Here is a 20,035-nt window from a genome sequence, read left to right on the forward strand (position 1 = left end):
GTAAAATTAACATTAAAAAGTACAAAAGACAACTCATGGACAGAGGAGCCTGAGCTTTCAGCTGAAAAATAAATAAATAAAAGAATGCGCTTGAATAATTTCTCCTTCTCAAAAGCCTTCCTTCCCCCAAACCATCTTTTTTTTTTCTTTTTCTCTCTTCCCTTTCCCCGCTATGCATGCATGCATACACACATTCACAGCACACACGCGTACACACACAAACAAAACCAAGCAAACAGAGGTCTAGTCACTTATTAAGAAAGAGATCTTTTTCATTTTTCATCTTCACATCTTTTGAAATCCACAGCAGCTGGATGGTTTTCTTGCAAAAGCTGAGTTCTGGAGAAGTGAAGTTTCACTATGGCAGACCTAAGAAAGTAACTCATTATAACCCTATGTTAGAGGTAGCATTACAAATACACAGAGAATTTCATTCAGATGTTATTCTGCAAAGCATAGCCCTTTAAATTATGTTGAAATATTTTGATTTAGTATATACATCGCTGTTCTAAGGTGACATTAAGGTATTAAATCATTACCATAATATTAAAGTTAACTTCTCCAGAGAACTCTTGGTTGTGCTAAAAGAGGTGGCCCAGACTTTAGAGCACAATGTAGATGAATGCTGCACAATCAGATGAATTAAGAAATCATTGTATAGCTTTTATTATTGGACTAAAGAAGAATAATGTTTAGTTGACATTTTCAGGTATGAGAAGTCTGTCAAGAAACTTATGGTGGAATTGTTGGCTTAATTTTATGGATGAATTGTCCGGCTATTATCCCTGAACACTCGCAAGGCAGCTACTTTGAAATTGCTTTTTGTTGATAAATACTTGAATAGTGGGGTTTATACTTGAGCTGTGTGAACTGATATTTCTTCATTTAAGGTGACTTTAGAAAAATAACATACAAAATTTTTTTTCAGATAAGTGCAAAATCATTGTGGAAAGGTCAAGAAAATAACATTCCAAACCACAGTAACACTTTTGGGGAATCTGTTTGACACTTCTGCATTTTTACATTAAAATGCTGGTTTTGATGAAATAAAATATTAAAATAAAGTTATTTTCTTAGATAACATATGGAAGATTTTATTTTTTTTCCCCCATACTGGAGTACTCATTGACATTATTGAATTCAGACTATTTCAGTTGAATTAAATCTAAATTTGTCCTGGGTTTACTTTCTTTTTTTTCTCCTGGTTGATGCAGCAAATCTCTCTCCAGGTCCAACCTATAACAACATATTCTAACATGTATAGCTCATTCTTATTTGAATAGAAGTTGTACTTCTTCTAAAAATCTGTAGTTTTGGATAATGTATTTTATAACACACAGTACTTGAAAATATTTAATTTTATATGTACATCTATTGTTGGCTAAAGTGATGGTTCTTAATTTGGATTCCCTATGCGATCTCTGAAAAGAAAAAGATTGCATGTTGGTTTTGAATTACGAAGTTTTTCCTCCATATGTAATAATTACAGAAAGTTAAAATTTTGGGTGCTTGTATATGGGTATAGCATCTACAATAAAGTACTTCTTGAACTAGATATACTAGATATGTTGCTGTTGCTTTTTTGAAAAGAACTGTTTTAACTGGTCTTAAGTGATGTGTATTTCAAAAATAGTGCTGTTGAGTTTATTATCACTGATTTGCTGTAGTAGCACAGCTTGCTCCCTAATTTTTCTGGGCTTCAAGCTTTGCTGTTGTTTATACCTCTAACATTCTTGAACTTTACTTAAATTGAGCTTTTTTGTTTGAGCACTCAGAATGTTAAATTACCATGTCTATGAACATCATATGCGATCTTCTTGAAAAAAAAATATAACTGTTAACAGAATAATGTCACTGGAGACTGATGACAAAGTTATAGCCTAACAGTTGCTAATGGTCTTCTGTTTCCATCTAGATCATTTATTATTCACAAAACTCCAACCATAAAGAAATTATTAGTGGCTTAGTAATTTTCTAAATCGAAATCTCTCCTGCACCATTAGGTGCTACGTGGAATGCAGATAAGGGTGTCCTCTCTCTGTCTTTCTCATATGGTGCTTCTATAACTTATCTTTCTTTTGAGACTAGGTTGCTCAGTTTTACACTCAATTCAAGAAAGGAAAATGGTACAGTATACAGTGATACTGCTGCAAATGTCAACTGGTGATGCTAGCCTGGTGATACATCAGTACCATGTTTTGTTCAAACTGAGATTACAAACCTTGAGAAGGTGGCAAAAATCATTGGTTCTGAGCAAATGAAGATAAATATAATTGCTTTGGGGAGATTACAAACAGAATCCCAAGTCTGGGGAGGGTAGGTAAAGCTTCTGTAAAAATTATGCCTCTTAGAGAGCTTTGAGAAGTTCGTATCTTAAGTCTCTGATCACATGTGAAGATGAGCAGAGAGACTTAGTGAACAGACATTTAGAAATATGCTCATCTCAAACCATTAATATTTATAATATCCATAATTTGATGTTAATAATTATTAGTTCTGATTATTCTATTTTTACTATTTGTAATTTTAATGATTAATGATGTGTTAACTTTTTCTGGAGATTTTCTTAGCCTGCATTTCTATATTGTATAAAGGAAAACATACTCCATAAAACATTTCTTACAGTATTTTATTAGTATTTTATGTACAGCAAATAAGGTTCCTCCCCTTGTTTTCAGTATTCTTCCAACTAAAAACCAAACCAAACTGACAAAAATTTGAAATTTGCCTAAACAAAATTTAAAAATCATCATAACATCTTTCTTCACAGTATAGGTTCAGTCTGAATTTATTGTGGGACTCAAAGTGTCTGTAGCACCTCCTCCACCTAGGCTGCAGTCACAAACTATTTTTTCTAGCTCTTACTGCTTGAATTCTTGACCCAATATAACAAAATTCTCTTTGCTTTGTAATTAAAATCACTTTTTTTATTGCTAAATCATATCATAGGCTTTTTTGCAATGGATCTTCCTCTGTCCTGCTGTGCCTTACTGTGAATCTGTGTGATTCCCATGGAATGGAGACAAGACAGCAAAAGCTAGCCAGGAGGACAGAAAGGGTATATCTCAAAATCATCCTCAAGTTGCAGGGAGAAAAAAAAAAAACAAAACCCCACAGAAACCATTGCTAGCAGGTGTTAATATAGATTTGCTGAAGTTGATAAAGTCGGCTGGAATGGCCAGTGCCGTATGGGGATCTCCCACAGCAGCCTGACTTCTTTCACAAGGCAGTGGTTCTTTCACTAGCATCAAACCCCTTTCGATGAAATTTACCCAGCAGGTGCCTGTGAACAGGTCTCCAGATATCTGCTGCAGCTGATGGAGTTCATGTTATTGTGTAAGGTGATGTGTCATTTGTGAGTAGTCCAAACAGTTTTCAGTCAGGATTACTTTTGTTAGAAGGCCTGAAGACAGAAGGATTAACGTTGTAATTTCTTTTTTCCTTTATCGACTTTATACTTTGACACAGATTTCCTTTACTTTTTACTTTTCCTTCACTGGTATCCACACAGTGTGTTTACTCCCCAGATATGCCCTTGAATTAAAAAATCGCATTTGCTTGGTAACCTCATGCCTACGGAGGGTATACCTTTCAGCTGAAACTACCCATATTAATCCTCATGGCAAGTGAAGAATGAAACAAACCAAAGGAGCAGAGCAAGGACAGAAAAAAAAGTTTGGCAGGGTAAAACTGTAGGAGTTGGTGAAGTGTTTTATTTTTCATATATTTCTGTGGGTCATTGCACTAGTGGATTTTGTTTTCGTTCTGTGGTTTCAGTATTTTGTATTTTCTGCAGGTTTCCTAATCCTTGATTGGTAGGAGGCAGGGAGGAGTTGAAGGAGGCTGACATGTTGAAGTGCTAGTTTCCTGCTTGATTGAGGAGAGCTCTGGATGGCTTTCATCATTCACAAGCAGGAACTGAAATCTTTTTGCACGGCTTTGTATATAATTTTGTTTAAAATAAATTAGCAGGTATGACCAAGCATTCTTTGCAGCAAATACTGTGATATTCCATTGGTGTAATGTCCTATTTAATGGCTTAGTAGTTAAAGGAACCAAATGTCTGCCTACCTGAAAGGAAGTTGTATAATATTAATAAAAATAAGTATTGACTATATTACGTGTCCCACCATTCATAGCATTATGTTATGCAAAGCCAAAAAGTCAGGGAGGGAATTCAACTACATGTATAGAAGTCTTTTAAGCAAAAAAAGACAGAGCAGAAAAGATCAGCAGCTAGAAAGATAGGGCCTTGTTTTCTCAGGCGATGTACTATGGTGATGAGAATGTCTGAATTAAGCCAAAGGCAGTGCAAAGAAGTGCAATAAACTATGCTCTAGGTTGCAAAGATGCCATTACCTTGTGCGAGATGGTTTTCATTGGGATACAGCTATCCCACTATGATAAAGCATTTCAGATTAGTGTTTGGACCCCTTAGATTTTATATTGAAATAAAGTAATTTTAAATAAATAACATTCCCTGTTATCTCTTTTTACTAACCTTAAAATAATTGCAGTGAGTTTTGAGGTTTTTAAGCAATTTCAGTGGGTTTTGCTGAATTTCTCAGAGCAATGAAAGTAGCAACCATAATAAAATAGACATCAGCAATCTGTTTACCTCCATTTAGTTTCAATACTTGTCTCCTTAATAGGAAAATTTTAGAAAATTCTCCTTGGCCTCTTTCTTCTTCCTAGTGCAGTTCTGGCTGAGCTTCTTAAAATGTTTTGCACAGAAAGAGTCAAGTGTCATTCTGAGAAAGCTGTCATCTTTGTTCAAGGCTGCTAGTATCTGAATTTGTATTGTACATTAGCTTTTCCATATAGGTTTTCAAGGGCCAGCTGCCAGTACTTTATTTCATTTAATTTTGAATACTCCTATTTTATGGCTTGGAGAAACAAGGAAATATGGCTTGTCTGTTTACTTAAAAAGAATAAAAATGAACATCACAGCCTTAATGTGATTTTTAAGCAGTGGCAGTGGGCCTAGCACACCGTATTAATAGTGATAGAATGCTGCACTTCTGGGGCAAATTGTGCTGGCTTTGTACATACAAGATGTTTGGTGCCTTTTCTAGTAACATTTTGTCTTGAATGCAGTGAAATTGACACTGCAGGTATAAGGGCAACTGCTTTTTTAAATAAAATTTTAAGCGGGTTTGTTTTCTTTCGTGTTTTTAATTGTTTTGGGTTTTTAAATAGAGGATTAAAATGGGACTTGGGAGAGCTGTTCTGAACTCCCCTGTCAGGCTCAGAAGTCTGTAAAATATAAGACATTCTACTTAATTCTTCTGTGTTCATTTCCCCAGCTATGAAATGGGAATAATGCTACCTCCTTTTCCCTAACACTTGATCCGTACTGTCTAAATCATGATCTTACAAAACCACAAGGCAGACACCCATTCCTTACTGCATATGTGTGTGTGAATGTAGAATTGTGAACAAAATCGAGGCTTGTATAGATGCTTTTTTATAAGTAAAACTTCTTCATTTGAGGCTGCAGTCTCAATGCTCTAAAACTCTACCTTTTATTTAAAATGTTGAATCGCAAAATTCTTTTCCGTAGCCTACTGCATGCTCTGCAAATTTTACTTAATTCCTTTCAGGCAAGTTGCATAAGCTTCAGTGACTTGCTCAGTGCAGTATTTGTAACTACTTTAATTAGAAAGATGGGCTTTTCTAGAAGATAGAATGACTCCCTTAAAACAATAGGCTTTATTAATATTACTACTATTAAATGGGAAATTACTTTTATTTAACTACTAGCAAAACTTATGGTAAGTCTAGGAAAGAATGGGTCTTACAGAGTACTTCTGGAGTGATCTGAAGTATGTATTGTATTCATATAACTCCAGAGCATGAAAGATTAATCTTTCTGTTGAATACTTGTTTTGATTTGTCCTTAAAAGTACATCTGCTAATAACCATTAATAAAGTAAAACCTCGAGCACTTTAAAACAGATTCCACAATATTAAAGAATTTGCCTACTTGCAAATTTAGATTTTTCTTGTACTAAGATAACCTTCAGTATCTAATCACCAGGTCGAGCTACTATCTTATCAAATTTATCCTTTTATGTTCTCTGTTTATCACTTGGTTTTAGCACAGTTAGAATTTAAGAAATAATGCATTACAACCTATTTGTTTTCTGCTGTAGAAATCTTGCAATTCATATAATCTGCACACACACCCCCCCCCCCCCCCCCCAAACTGAACAGCAATAGGTAAATGTATTGTGAGATACTACATTATGTTACCTGTTATCCTGCTTCACTGAGTGCAAGAATGGTGAGCTTTTCAAACGGCTAGACTGGTGACAGATAATGAGTCTGATGGACAATGAAATGGGAGCGTGCTCACAGCATCTCAAGGCCTTCAATGAAACTTCTCTTTCTGTTTCGAGGGAGCTGCAGCTGGAGAGTGCTTTTGCTTATCACAAATTCAGTAGGGTGGGGTGGGAAGCAGCGTGATCCCTAAAATACACACTGAGGGCTTCAAAGGTCAAACCCTACATTTTGAATGTTATCAGCCACTAGTGCAATACTTAAATGCTCATGTTAGATGTTTTTCTGTGAAATGCTTGATTCATGTTTCCTGTGGTCCCTGTGTGTGCAACTCCACCAAAATGTGTGTGCAACAGACTACTCTAGTCTCCAGGTGTTAAAGCCATATTTCTGGCAACATCTGTGCTGTGGAGAAAGGTCATATTTTTCTAGCCAGAAAAAAAAAGAAAAAAAAGAAAAATGCCTTTTTTTGTGTGCTTCCTGCTACTTTTTGAATTCTAGCAAGTACTCATGAGCATTATAAAGCACATAGACCCAGTGCCTACTACTCCCAAATTCTGTTCTGTGCAACGGGAGAGGTTCAAAGGGAAGAGTGGAAGCTTCCTCCACTCAGCATGCTCTGCCCGTAAGAGTCCCCATGGAAGGTGGTAGACGTGGGGTTTATCTAAATACCCCTCCCCAGCCGCCTGCCTCAGGGCCCCACAGCACTGCCTTCCCGATGCTTCTTGTCACCTGCCTGAAAGCCACAGCTCCTTGTTTTCTAACAGCTCGCATACCTGTCCTGGTGGAGACCTGGGTTTACTGGTGTAAAATCAGCCTTTCACACACTCGTAGTCTTTGTAAGTCCTACTGTTGCTCTCAATAAATAAATAAGATATTCAATAGAGAAGTTGTTTCAGGACAATTAAGGGTAGTTAACTTTTTTTGTCAATTTTCAATGTCAAATGAGATGGCATAATCAGAAATAATTTGTTACTATACCTTGTTTTTTCGTATTCATCACATTCTTTTGTCATAAACAATTGTGTTAAGAGCATGTCTTGTAAAATGTGCTGTGGTGTGCTGTCAGGTCCTCATACTTTTAAAGGATTTGGGGTGACCCCATGCTGCCACTACTAACTACTAATACTGAAGTGGCCTTTGTCCTTTCAAGTTATAGTCTTAACTTTTTTAAGGATAAAATTTGGACCAGTGATGTGTAGATACCAATTTTTTGATTGGCTCTTTGAAAACAGGAGACATTGCCTTTTTTGCTGTATTTTTGTAATACTTTGTCCTCCTTCATTTGCTACTGAAACCTATTGCTTTTCAAATAGGAAAAAAACCCCACAGAAATCCACCAACCTATGAAAACTTCTATAGGAAGGTTCTTCCCATTTCCTAACTTAGGAAAAAAGAGCAATGAGATCAAAATCCTAGCATCTCTTAACACTTGGGGTTTTTTTCCCTCTGTCCTGGCTGTTCAACCAAACTATGTTTAATCAAACTTTAATAAGCAGTCTCACATCTTCCAGCATTTAATATCATCTACAGGCCCATGAAATGTCTTAGAATCATGGGTCTATGTGAATTGCTTTTCTAAGCTGCCTAGCCATTTTAGCTGTATGTCATGCAATATGAACACATCCACCATACGTCTCTTAATGGTTTTAACTAGGGATCTAGATCTACATGGAGCTTTTGTTAAAAGGGTTTGGATATTTTTCAATGACATCTGATTTGCTAGCAAAAATGTCAAGCACATAATTGCCATTTCAGAGTTTCATAAATCCGAATCAATTAGTAAAAAGAACCCCTTGACCTCATGTCCGTGAGCCTTCGTGATCATTCAGTCTAAGTGCTAAGGAGCTATTGGCACATGATATTCAAGCTGAATGATCCTTTTGTTCAATCACGTTTTCTCAGAGCAAGGCTAAATGCAGCTCCCTTTGAATTTAAAACCTTGCTAAATTATTTAGTACTACATACCACAGACTGATTAAATTTTGCACAGAGTAGTGAGATTGTTTCCCAGGTAGGTCATCACTCAGTTCAGTTTACCACTTAAAATTTCTTTCATTCTCAGTCAAAATACAGCAAGGGCCATCCATCATTATCACTTTGTCCTTTAATTTTTCTGTCAGCCTTTGTCAAGCTTGAAACAAAAGCCTTTACATTTTTATCAACTGCAGCTATTGTTGTCTGAGTTGTGCTCAGTCATTTCAGAATATCGTCGTGTTTTTACCAAACAAGTCAAATATTTTCAATAGGTCAGGTCTATCTTTCATATAAGCCCGCTAAACCAAACAGAACCATTTCTCATTTCTTTGGAAATGGAAAATAAAAATGCTTAGGGCCAAATCGACAGTGAGAGTAAATTGTCCAAGCTCCCTGCACTTAAATGGATGAATGTCTTCTGCCTTAGTAGAAGAATGTGGCATCAATTCAAGAAAGAAGGAGAGGTGAACAGGAAATTTTGATCAGGCAAGGCCTGACAGTGTTCTGAGATGATCTTGTACAACACTCTTCTGCCACTCGTAAACAGACCACATCTGTGCCTCAGCTCCAGCCTCCAGACCAAGCCAAGCATTACATGCTCCTCCTTTTTCCACTGTCCGCTCGCAATTAGCCATCAAATTACCTTCTGTCTACCTTCATCTTGACGGTGCTCATGTAGCTTAATGGCTTGCTAACAGACAGTAGTGGCCATCAAGAACACCTTTCTAGAACCTTCCCCGTAGTTTTCTTTGCATCCACTGAGCTCTGACATTACCTCTGGTCCTCACTGAAAGTTCTTGGCTGAACATTTGTGGCTCAGCCCAACCCCCTGCTGTGCCACTAGGGAGGGCTTAGGAACCCATCTCTTTCATTGAAAATCCAATTCAGGTCTTACATGTATAACCTGTGGGAACATACGTGAAAAAGAGTTGGAACTGGAGTCAGTAACTCCTCTTAGCATGAAGTCTAACCCCTTTTCCATTTCCAGCAACTTTCATGGAAACAATTAATTCTCTGTGAATTGTTTGTATTTCAGAGGTAGCAAGGTGATGAAATGAATGCCAACTTAAATACAGTATTGAATTTTTGACTGCATATCTGTCTGTCAGCAGACATCCATTTTTGATGATTTTGAGTGAGGTCTCAAAATTAGTGGTGACAATTGCTTGACTTCTAGATCTCTGAGCATGGCTTTTCTATTTCTTTGGTTCCCCATCTGCAAAATATAGCTATTTTCTGCTTCACAGGAGGCTAAGGATTAATACCTTAGTATTATTGAAATAGTGATCTGGTGCATTGATTTGGGTATGGTTACTCGAATTAAAAAGTTCCACTTTACAAGGTCTCTCGGTCATAATGATCCTCGGTATTTAGTGGCATGAGAGCCATATTCAAAACTTCTTTTTCAGTTGGATGTTCAGTATAAGTATCTCCAGAAATTGCAAGGCCAGAAAATGGAATTAAATTTCACTCCGACACAGGTTTTTGGGGTAGAAGTCTGCAGATCTGTTCAGTTAAGATCCTTCATGACAGAGAGCTCAGAAGGACAAATCTACATGGTCCCTTTGATAGTGTGTTTCTGAGCAGCAGCCAAGAGGGGGCTGTGGGTAACATCAAGTGTGCCTCGAGATAGCTGCGCTCTGCGGTAAAAACGATGACCAAAAAAACCTACAGGACTAGAAACAGGTCGAATTGTAATTCCATTTTCTGTCATGCATGCAAATGAAAAAGCACACCCTCTTTAAAGCACAGTGATTCATATGCCTTGAACAGACGCTTGTGCTGCTGAGTATCAGTTTGTACCTGTAGTCTGTCTGATTTTGGAAACTACCAAACCTGCTTACCTCCTACGCCCACAATGCTTGATGGGATAATGAGGGGCACTGAACAGTACTTCTCTTTTTTTCTGAAGTGCATATTTTGCATTTTCTTACACAAAAACATTTTCAAGGCAAAGACAAGTAAAGTTTTTGCGAGCATCTATAAATCTTCTTGGAAGAACTGGTAAGGAGCCTTTCTATCAGGCTCAGTAGGACTGGGGGGTCCCGTACATCTAAAAGTTTCAAATGCAGGGTTTGGGTGTTTTTCAGAATGCTAATCTATGCCTGGATTTGGGCTGTCCAAAATAGGGGTTAAGGATGGGATATGGTCCAAGAGCCCCAAAATGTGTTGTCTGGAGAGGTGGGAGCTATGCCGTTACTTTACACGTACATTCCTGTTGCACCCTGATGTCGTTGAAGACGTGATTCTGCTGGGCAGAGTCTTGAACCTGAGCAGGTATGAACCAGGCATTTCTATAGCCCTGAACAGACTTAGATTTCATGCTTGGGCAGTGCAGGGTTCTTCAGGCTGCTGATTCCTGCTTGCCTACTTGCACTGTAGTCTTTGAGAGCAAGTGATTGTAATGCGGTGAGCAAAGCAGACCAACTGCAGTCATTTGCATGGTGAATTTCACCTTACTCTGCTAAGAAAGAAACAAAGACAATGTTATTGCTTGTATTTACGTTTATTTTGAGAACATATGTTTTCCTTTGAGGCTTTTGACAAGCTGCCACTTTGATGTTTGGCATCAGAGTTTGTGACTTTGATCAGGAAACTAATTTCTGCACAAGTTTTCATTATTCTTGATCTAATCAGAAAAGATGAATCTATCACATCTGTATTAAACCACTGACATATCCTAGTTTCTGTTAATTAGTCTGTTTCCTAGGTAGCTTTTCTTTTAAAATAGGAAATCATGTTGGAAATACTTCCATGAAGAGAAACCAGAAAGCAATGAACTTCTAAATTCGACGGTGACTCATTTAAGCTGTTAAGTGGTAAAATAGGCAGGCAGTTTGTTAGCAGAATAGAAAGCACTGTCATAAAACTATTACTGTATTTGCCAGTTGCAGTTAACTTGCTATTGCATGGTCTTAAGTAAATGGTATATTTAAGAAAGATAATTAATGGAACCATAAATCACACTAATTGGGTTTTACCTACAAGACCGATTTGTAAAGCTTTTCTAATAAACAAGGCTTTGCTCTCCTTATGAAGCAGGTGGGGTTTTTCTGTTTGATTTCATTTTTAGCAGATACTTATCAGGGAAGGAGTTTCCCTTTTTGGGAAGCAATTCCATAGATCAGTACATGTGACATGTATCTTTTTAACATGTTAATTTATTTCTAATGCTTGTTATACTCAGTTCTGTTTAATTATTGTTGTACTCACACTCCAGGTTGTTACCATTTTTCCTGGTGATTAGAGTGGCTACACTGTAGGGTTTTTTTAAAAGCCTGTTATAATTTTTCTGGTTTGGGAATATTTTTACTGAGAAATGTGTTTAATATCAGTGTGCAACAGATGAAAGAGGGAACTCACGCCATTTTCTGAGGGCTTCAAAAGTGGAAAATCCCACAGGTGTAGATTCCAGGAGAGTAGTGATGATGTTTATCAAAACCAGAGGAATACAGAAAATTGTAGGTGACTCATAGATGTCAACTGACAAGGAGACCTTTAAAGTGACAAAATAATCTGTCATCTAGTATGAAAATAAGGTAAGCATGCTAATTTGAAGTCTTAAGAGAGCAATTATGCAATGCTGAACTCGAGGACCCTTTGTCTGAAATGTGTTCTGTAGGGCCCAGTACTGTAAAACTGTGAGCTACTTCAGCTTCCATTGATTTCAGTCAGAATTGATGGTACTGAGACCAATTGCATTTCTTTCCACAGCAAAGGGAAGACAGATTGTGGGTCAGATTTTTAGTCTTTTATTGCATTGAATAGCACCCTTCAGAAATATTTTCACTGAAATCAGTATGGAATGGGTTACTCACCATCAACTGCTGAGCAACTAGTCCTTTCCTTGCAAACCTGCAGTATAAATAATCTGAAAAAATGTCAGATGCTTTTTATGTCCTTGCGGAAATGCTTTTCTCTAGTTCTCTTGAGGGCTTTTTTTTCTTAGCTCTTTAAAACCTGCATTCACCTTATAAGCAAAGTGATACTGGTCTTTATTGGTTTTGGCAGTATAATCAAAGTATTTTCTATCTGTGCATCTGGTTATGTTCTACTCTGTGCTGGAGCATTTTGCAGCAGGCATTGTTGGTTCCTCTGCAACGAAGCAGTGGCACACCTAAGCCTGACATACCTGCACTTGATCAAAAGCTGAAGGGTTTTGTAGGATGCTGTCATCAGGGCTATGCATTTTTTCTGACTAGTAAACATTAGTATACAATAATATATATTATCATTGTGACACAGGTCATAATATTATTAACAATTCTGATTTTTAGTTCTAAGCTGTTTTAGATAAATACTGATATATGTATTAATAATACATTTTAAGTGGTAAGGTTGAAAGATGACTGTGCCTGCTAATTAGGGTAAAGATTTTGAAATATATTCTGCTCTGGATCTTAGCAGACAACTGTGTCTTAAACAAATGTGTGGGAAGAAGAAAAGCAATCCGGAAAAAGCAGCTCTTATAGTTAGTAGCATTTTCTCCCCTTTCTCCTTCCATTGAGTCTGTCTGAAAGTGGGTGTTTTAACATACAGCCATTTCTCGTTAACATGTGTGTGTTTATTTTAGCATGATGGTGTTGTTTTTTCATCTCCCACTCTGACACAGCATGTTTCATCCGTATATGGTTTCTAGTATATGAGACATTTAAAATGGCTCAGTGAAGAAATAGATTCTTGTCACTTAAACAGTCACTCTCCAGATCTGTGGAAACTTGGTCATTTTAACTGTGTTTTAAATTCTGTATGCTTGAAGATTGACTATAAAAATTGAGAGTGATATAATGTCAAGAATTTAAAGGTACTCTGTTGTACCGGTAATAATTTATGTTAATCATGTTTTAATTTAGTCATTTTTTACATACTTGTTTTTACAAATTAAACCACTATTATGATTCTCCTTTGTTTGCATGATATGATTTTATTTTATATTTTTTTTTCCACTCACCAGATGTTTTCAACACTTTGCTTCCCACTACTGTCATCCCCTCCCTTACCACTGCAACAGTCACAACCACTGTAGCCTTAACAACCAGCACAACCACATCGGCAACAGCCATCAGCACCAGAGGTACAGTATGCTTCTTTGTTATGGCCTGGAAAACACATTCTAAATAGGAAATGACAGGTTTGATTTTTAAGAAGGATAGAAATTGCTAAAGCAAGGGTTCAAACACTTCAGTTCAATATATATTTTTAATAGAACAAACCACAGGATGGTACACGTTAAGAAAGATTTCGTATGACCTTGGATATTTTCATTGCTCCAGCAGTGTTATGTGAACTTTGACAGGTTGCTTAAATTATTTGTATACATTTGCATTGATTTTTTTTAAGGTTAGTAAATTAACTTTAATGTAAAATGCAAGCACGCTATTTTTAAATAAACATGACCTTTTAAAACTGGTTATTTTGGGTGCTAATGTTTAAAACAAGATAGGCGTCTCAGCATTGGAATTACTGTTGATGCAACCTTGCTTGGTAACAGAGGCACTGCATTACATCACCTTGTTAGTCTTTTATATTTTAAGGTATTCCTGTCTTAGGGGTGTCTTTATCTTACCAGGACTAGAGTAAATGAGCTGAGTTTTCTCTCTCCCCTCCCCGCCCCTCATCCTGTTGGGTTTTTGTCTGTTTACAGCTTTTGAAATGTTTCTCGTAATCCTTTGCTTTGTTATGGGCAAAATATAAGGCTTAATTTTACTGTTGTATTCAGTGACTGATCAGATAACTGTTCAATAGCAAAGATGTGTGTGTAAAGTTTTGCAGATTATCATCTTCTGAGTAGTTAGTAATCTCTCATAGTGAGTGAAATAGCAGAAGGTTCCTATGTGGTTGTTGAAGGCTTTCATTGTGCAAGGAGATGGGAAATAATATTCACTTACCACACTGCAGGTATTCACATGATGAGATAAAATTATTCCATGAAAGTTAAGACAGAGTTATGAAGTCTTCTCTTCCTGGAAGCATTGTTATGAATGAGTCAGTTGTAGTAACCTGCCTAACTTGCATGAATAAGCTGACCTAAAAGCAAGTCCATTGTATAAAGATTGTGATAGTATCAGATCACCCGACTTCTGCCATAGGGCACTGGTATTTTAATATTGTGGCCTTTGTGTAATAAGCTGTCATCACATCTGAGATTACATTTTTAAGCTTTAATATTACTTATAGTGTGAGAAAAATATTGTTGTTCTAGTGAAAAAGGGAAAGAGTGTTATAGTAGTCCTTTCCATCCTGAAAAAAAGGATAGACCATGAAAACAGTGCTCACAGGTCTGAGTATTTGCAAGAGGAATTTCCTGAAAAGGAACAGAATGACAGGAATGAACATGTATTTATAAAAGAATCTTTTGGGGGTCAAGCAGCAGAAGCTTCCCAGCTTTCTGACGGATCAGATCCTGAAAGGAAAAAGTGCTTGGTGTGCCATGTTGGTGTTTGCTCTCCTGAATGAATTCTTTTCTTCTTGTTGTGTGGTCATGACTAAAGTATGTCACTGTTGTGATTGTACATTTAGTGTACCAATGTTATTAAGGCATTGTGTTAACTCTTTAAGTGTGGTTTAGGACCTCATTTTCCTTTACTCTGAAGTGTTTGTTTTCACTGTTTGTGTGCCTGGCATCAAGAGAAAGATCTGGAGAAGGAGAACCCTCTTCTAAGCTTCAGCTCTAATATGCATGAGAATGCACGTAATTTCATGCTACAGTAATAGAGACTGCTTTAAGAGAAAGCAAAAGAAGGAAATCTGGGTGAAGGTGATCAATCACTGTCGTGGTTTAACTTCGGCCGGCACCACCACACAGCCGCTTGCTCACTTCCCCTCACCCAGAGAGATGGGGAGGAAAATTGGAAAGGAATGTAAAACTCAAGGGTTGAGATAAGAACAATTTAATAGGTAAAGCAAAAGCTGCGAATGCAAGCAAAGCAAAACAAGGGATTCATTCCCCACTTCCCATGGGCAGGCAGGTGTCCAGCCATGCCCAGGAGAGCAGGGTGCTAGCATGCCTAACAGTTACTTGGGAAGACAAACACCATGTCAGATGTCCCCCCCACTTTCTTCTTCTCCCAGCTTATATACTCAGCATGACATCATATGGTATGGAATATCCCTTTGGCCAGTTCGGGTCACCTGTCCTGGCTGTGTCCCCTCCTAATTCCCCGTGCCCCCCCCAGCCCTCTCTCTGGCAGGTCCCAAGAAACCAAAAAGTCCTTGGTTTAGTATAAACATCACCCAGCGACAACTAAAAACATCGGTGTCCAGTCAACATTGTTCTTACATAAGAGACAAAACACAGCACTGTACTAACTACTAAGAAGAAAGTTAACTCTATCACAGCTGAAAACAGGACAATCACTAAAATACAAGCACTTGCTTTTCCCAGAAAAATAACTGAATGCAGCAAAATGGATGAGAAGATAAGACTACTTCAACCTTGAGGAACTGGTAGATATGGTCTCGGGCAGAAAATCTAAGAGACAAAGGAGTGTAGAAAGACTATTTCTTGAAAAGGTGGTATTTGAAGGAAAGTGGTGGTCTATCCCATGAAGAGGGAAAATAGGACACTTGCAATAGACTAATGGAAGTGTCTGTCTAACAATTTAAGAAATCAAAAATCACAAAAATGTGAAAACGAGATTACTGTAGGCATAGGTCATAGAGTATACCAATGCTGAAGAACAGGAAACCAGGCATAAAATCAGAAACAACCAGATGCAAAAGTAACTGTAACTAGCAAGGTGTGAGAAACTCATCAAAACAAAATGGTTTAGAAATCCATCAGGTGAAATACAGAAATAAAGAAATGTAGTGATCCTATTCATGAATGATTAAGACAAGGCTGAAGTAATTGGTGTTTTATCTTGCAATGTATGACAACTGGAGTGCTGTTTCTAATAGGGATGTCACCCTGAAAGATGACCACAGAGATAGATCAAAGAACAAAGACAGTCTAAATACATGCACTACGTGGAAGCTGAACGCACCAGTTTGTTTGCTTTTGCTTTCACAAAAAAGAAAAATCAGTATGACTGATGAAGAGTTATTTTCCAAGTTCAATGGGAAATTAGTAGCAAAGGCATTTAGTGGGGAAACTTTCTAAGTGTACGGGAGACAGTGACACAATGTAGCTATTGAAGTTCTACAACTTTCTTCAGCCTTAATTTCTTTAAGAATGCTTGATTGCCGGGGCAGAGGGAAATGGACAATATGCTCTCCTTAGGTCGCTTCCTCCTCTATGTTTCTTGGATCCATAAACAAATAATGTTCACAAACTTACAGTGAATGCTGTGAAGGCAGATTTCTGCCATCCTGAAATGCTAGACTGAACCTTCTCTAGACTGTCAGAGCACCCACACACCAGAGATACAAACGGTATAACAACCATTTTGGAGAGGATCAGATTTTCAGTAGTATCTGTTTCTGGCTGAGCAAAAAGTACCATATAAACATATCTTCCTTTGACACTTTGGCTTCTTATACTGACAAGATTTTTGACATGAAGGAGTATATAAGAACATAAAGTTGAGAAGCTATTCATGTATTTTCAACCTTCAAAACATTTTTTTTTTAATTGAAAGCAACATTTCTCTCTTTCGTTCTTTATCAGATCTTGTTTGATCATGCCTTAAATAAACAGAAGTTCATCCCAGATCATCAGGAGGTCCATACTAATTAATAATATTTTTTAACTAGATTTCAAATACCTGATATAATAGTCTTGCTGGATGTATTTCACTAATTCTATTCTAAAATTATTACTTGATATTTATGAATCACCTCAGGTACATTTTAAGACATTCCTCTATTCTCCGTGACTTTTATGTAGTCCACCTTGAGGATATGTTACTCCACATCCAGTCACAGGAGATGTATTTACAGGAATGTGACACAAGATATAGAGAGCCCAGACAGTCTGTAAATCTAAGGCATTTTACACTATGATCATCGTACCTCATCATTACCATACCAAAAGCCTGAATTAATAGGAAAAAAAATATCTCCAAACCATCATCAGTTAATTCTGGAACTGGGACCCATCTCTATCTTAATTTGCATGGCATTTAGTAAACAACATGAAAAAAAGATACTGATCCAGTTGGATGACAGCGTGATAATTCATAAACATATTGTTTAGTCAAACTTTTCACTTTCTCAAATGTATGCTTGCTTTTGTGCTCAGTCCTTTAGGAATTAATTATTCTTTTACTGGTACATTACCTACTAACTCAAAAATTCTAAACACAATTTGATGCCAGTGAAGAGTATTGCCCATTATATGTTTGTCAAGGGTATCTTAAAGCTTAATAAGCATGATGAGTAATGTACAAAAAAATGAGAATAAAATGTATGAGAAGAAACAATTCTAGAGGACTACAGAAAGGATAGTTATTCTCTGTATGAGTAGTTTCCTTTCTATCAGGTTTATGTGATGTTATTTGTGAAAGCTATGCATGGATCCATGCTCGTGTTCCCTTTTGTGACTGGGAAGAGGCACAAGAGGATTGTCGATTTGCCCCCAGTAGTGAAACAAGGGATGCCTCCCTTGGAGAAAATTTTTGTTAGCATGAAATTAATTTAGATGGTTCTGTGCCAATCCTTCATAGTTGTGTAGGTGGAAAGGGAGTGTGATTAACAGTCTAGGAGAATCCACCTCGAGTGAGAACAGCTCTGTGTTCCTGGATTCACAGAGGAGAAAGGCTTGAGCACACAAATATACATAAAACCCTCCCACAGGCTGGCATTATGTTAATTAAACACACACGCACACTGTGATTTTTTTAAATTTAAATCCTTTTCTTGTCATGACAAAAAGTCAAAGAGGTTATAAAACTCGGAAACTTTGACTTACTATCGAAGATTGAAATCTCACAACCATTACCCAGATAGGTAAAAAAATAACATTGCAAGAACATCCCAAACTCAAAGGATAGATCCATTCCATTTGATTGCACCTATCAGGTTGATTCAGTCTCAGCTGACTCACTTGTCTAATGTCTGTGCCAGAATATTCAAAGCTTTATATAGCAACGCCTAAAAACATCTCCAAAAGTCATTGCATATAGCAGAGACATGATGCTGCTCCCAGGCAGCTGCACTTTGAAGTTCAAGAGTTTATTTAATAGTCACGGTGACCAAAAAGCCAATGTACACATTTATATATGAATGAATGAAATCCCTGCTTTATTATAATCTAGTTTTCTTTTATTGTTTTTGGCTCTGGTATAAAAGAAAGGTTTCTTAAAGGAGATCTGTGAAGCTAAATTTAGAAGAACAGTTTACAATGGATTAAGGAAGGGTTTGAGGATCTGATTATTTTGACAACTATTGCCAATGCAATTTAAGTGCATTTCTATTTAATAGCATAAATTTCAACCATCTTAGCTAAAATACTATGTTACTTTCTTTTTCTCCCATTTTTATCTTGATCAGGGGGGTGTGTGGAGAAAAAAATAGAGTACCTGTTTCATTATAGGCAGTTTAAATGCAGAAACAACTTGGATAGTACTTGTAGTCCTCAGGTTTTTTCATATAAAAAAATTGTTAAGCATTACCAGTTCTTGTTATTTCATTTTTCTTACACATAATCTGATTGATATAACTTGGAACTTTGAGATATTGACAGAGAAAGAATCAATAAAGCAAGGAAAAGGTGCAGAATATGTGGGGGACAAGGAAGATGAGGGTAGACGTGTTTTAAATATAGTTGCGTATGCTTACTTGCATTCAACTCTGCTAATAAAAAAATGACCGTTGTCTAATGTTATAATCAATTTTGTATGGCAGCATGCTAAAAGCTAGTTGTTTTATATACTACTTCTTAGCTGTAAAAGTAACATAAAATCTAATTTGTGTCTGGTTTTACTCAATCCATGTAAGAAAATTACAACTTTTGGGGTTTTATTTCTTCTTTCTTATCTTCCCTTCTCTTATAATGATCTCCTACTGGTTTATCCAACTTCTAGATTTCCCAGGAGACCAAATAATTTGAGGTTCAAACCAACAGTTCTTCAAATTATTTTTTTCCCACCTGACATTCAAGTAAGCCTTTAGCACCGATCTTGCAAGAACTGCCATGTCTTGATTTTACAGTTACTTCTTTCATTAGCTTTGCTTTTCATTCTGCTTGTTTCCTGGCTGTTTAGAAGGTGTGCTAATAAATCATGTTAAACCTAAGTTAGACCATGACAAAATCCCAAACCTATTTTACAAGCTTCTTTTTGTTAGTCTTGAAACCTCCAGGGCTGTCTGGTCAAAGCTATCTGTTACCCAGGTGAAACATCCACAAGCTACAGCTGAGCAATAGCTGGGAAACCTTCCCTAGCCAACATGTGCAGCCAGCTGAGAAGCCGGGAATAGAAAGTGGCCTTCCATTCCTTGGCACTTGTATGGGCTAAATAGAGATGACCAGGAAGAGAAATGGTGCCCAGTTTCCCAAGGTCCTCTACTAGCTAACAGGTGCAGAGGGTTGATGCAGGAGTCTAGCATTGTCTGCCTTCTTTTCCTTGTGCTCTCAGCTCCCAAGGGCTCTGACATTGGAAGAAAAACTCCGCAGCTGTGTTGATGTATGGCCTCGGCTCATCGGCAGGCAGGTGGCTCCTTGGGCCCAATCCTAGGTGTCTGTGCAAGCAGAAGGACAAACTCAAACCAAAGAGCCAAAGTACCCAGAGAGCAGACAGTAAGATGGCAAGATTTGAAAGTTACTGTTTTAGGATCAAACAGTTGATTTTTTTTATATCAAAATATACCTGTTGCAGTGTGATTAAAATATGATGTT

At 37.2% G+C, this 20,035-nt stretch overlaps 1 protein-coding gene across 3 annotated transcripts in view; it reads left to right on the forward strand.

Moving 5' to 3' along the window:
* Positions 1-20,035, forward strand: part of CADM2 (cell adhesion molecule 2) — a 689,497-nt gene that overhangs the window by 621,814 nt on the left and 47,648 nt on the right. For 2 of the 3 annotated variants that reach the window (XM_080376574.1, XM_080376573.1), the window contains one exon: positions 13,214-13,333. The exons of the other annotated variant lie outside the window; for it this stretch is intronic. In XM_080376574.1, the coding sequence (XP_080232700.1) occupies positions 13,214-13,333 (120 nt within the window). The remainder of the gene's footprint in view (positions 1-13,213; positions 13,334-20,035) is intronic. 3 annotated transcript variants of the gene reach the window in all.

Source organism: Falco punctatus (genome assembly GCF_963210335.1).
Source record: "Falco punctatus genome assembly, chromosome: 2".
NCBI lineage: Eukaryota > Metazoa > Chordata > Aves > Falconiformes > Falconidae > Falco > Falco punctatus.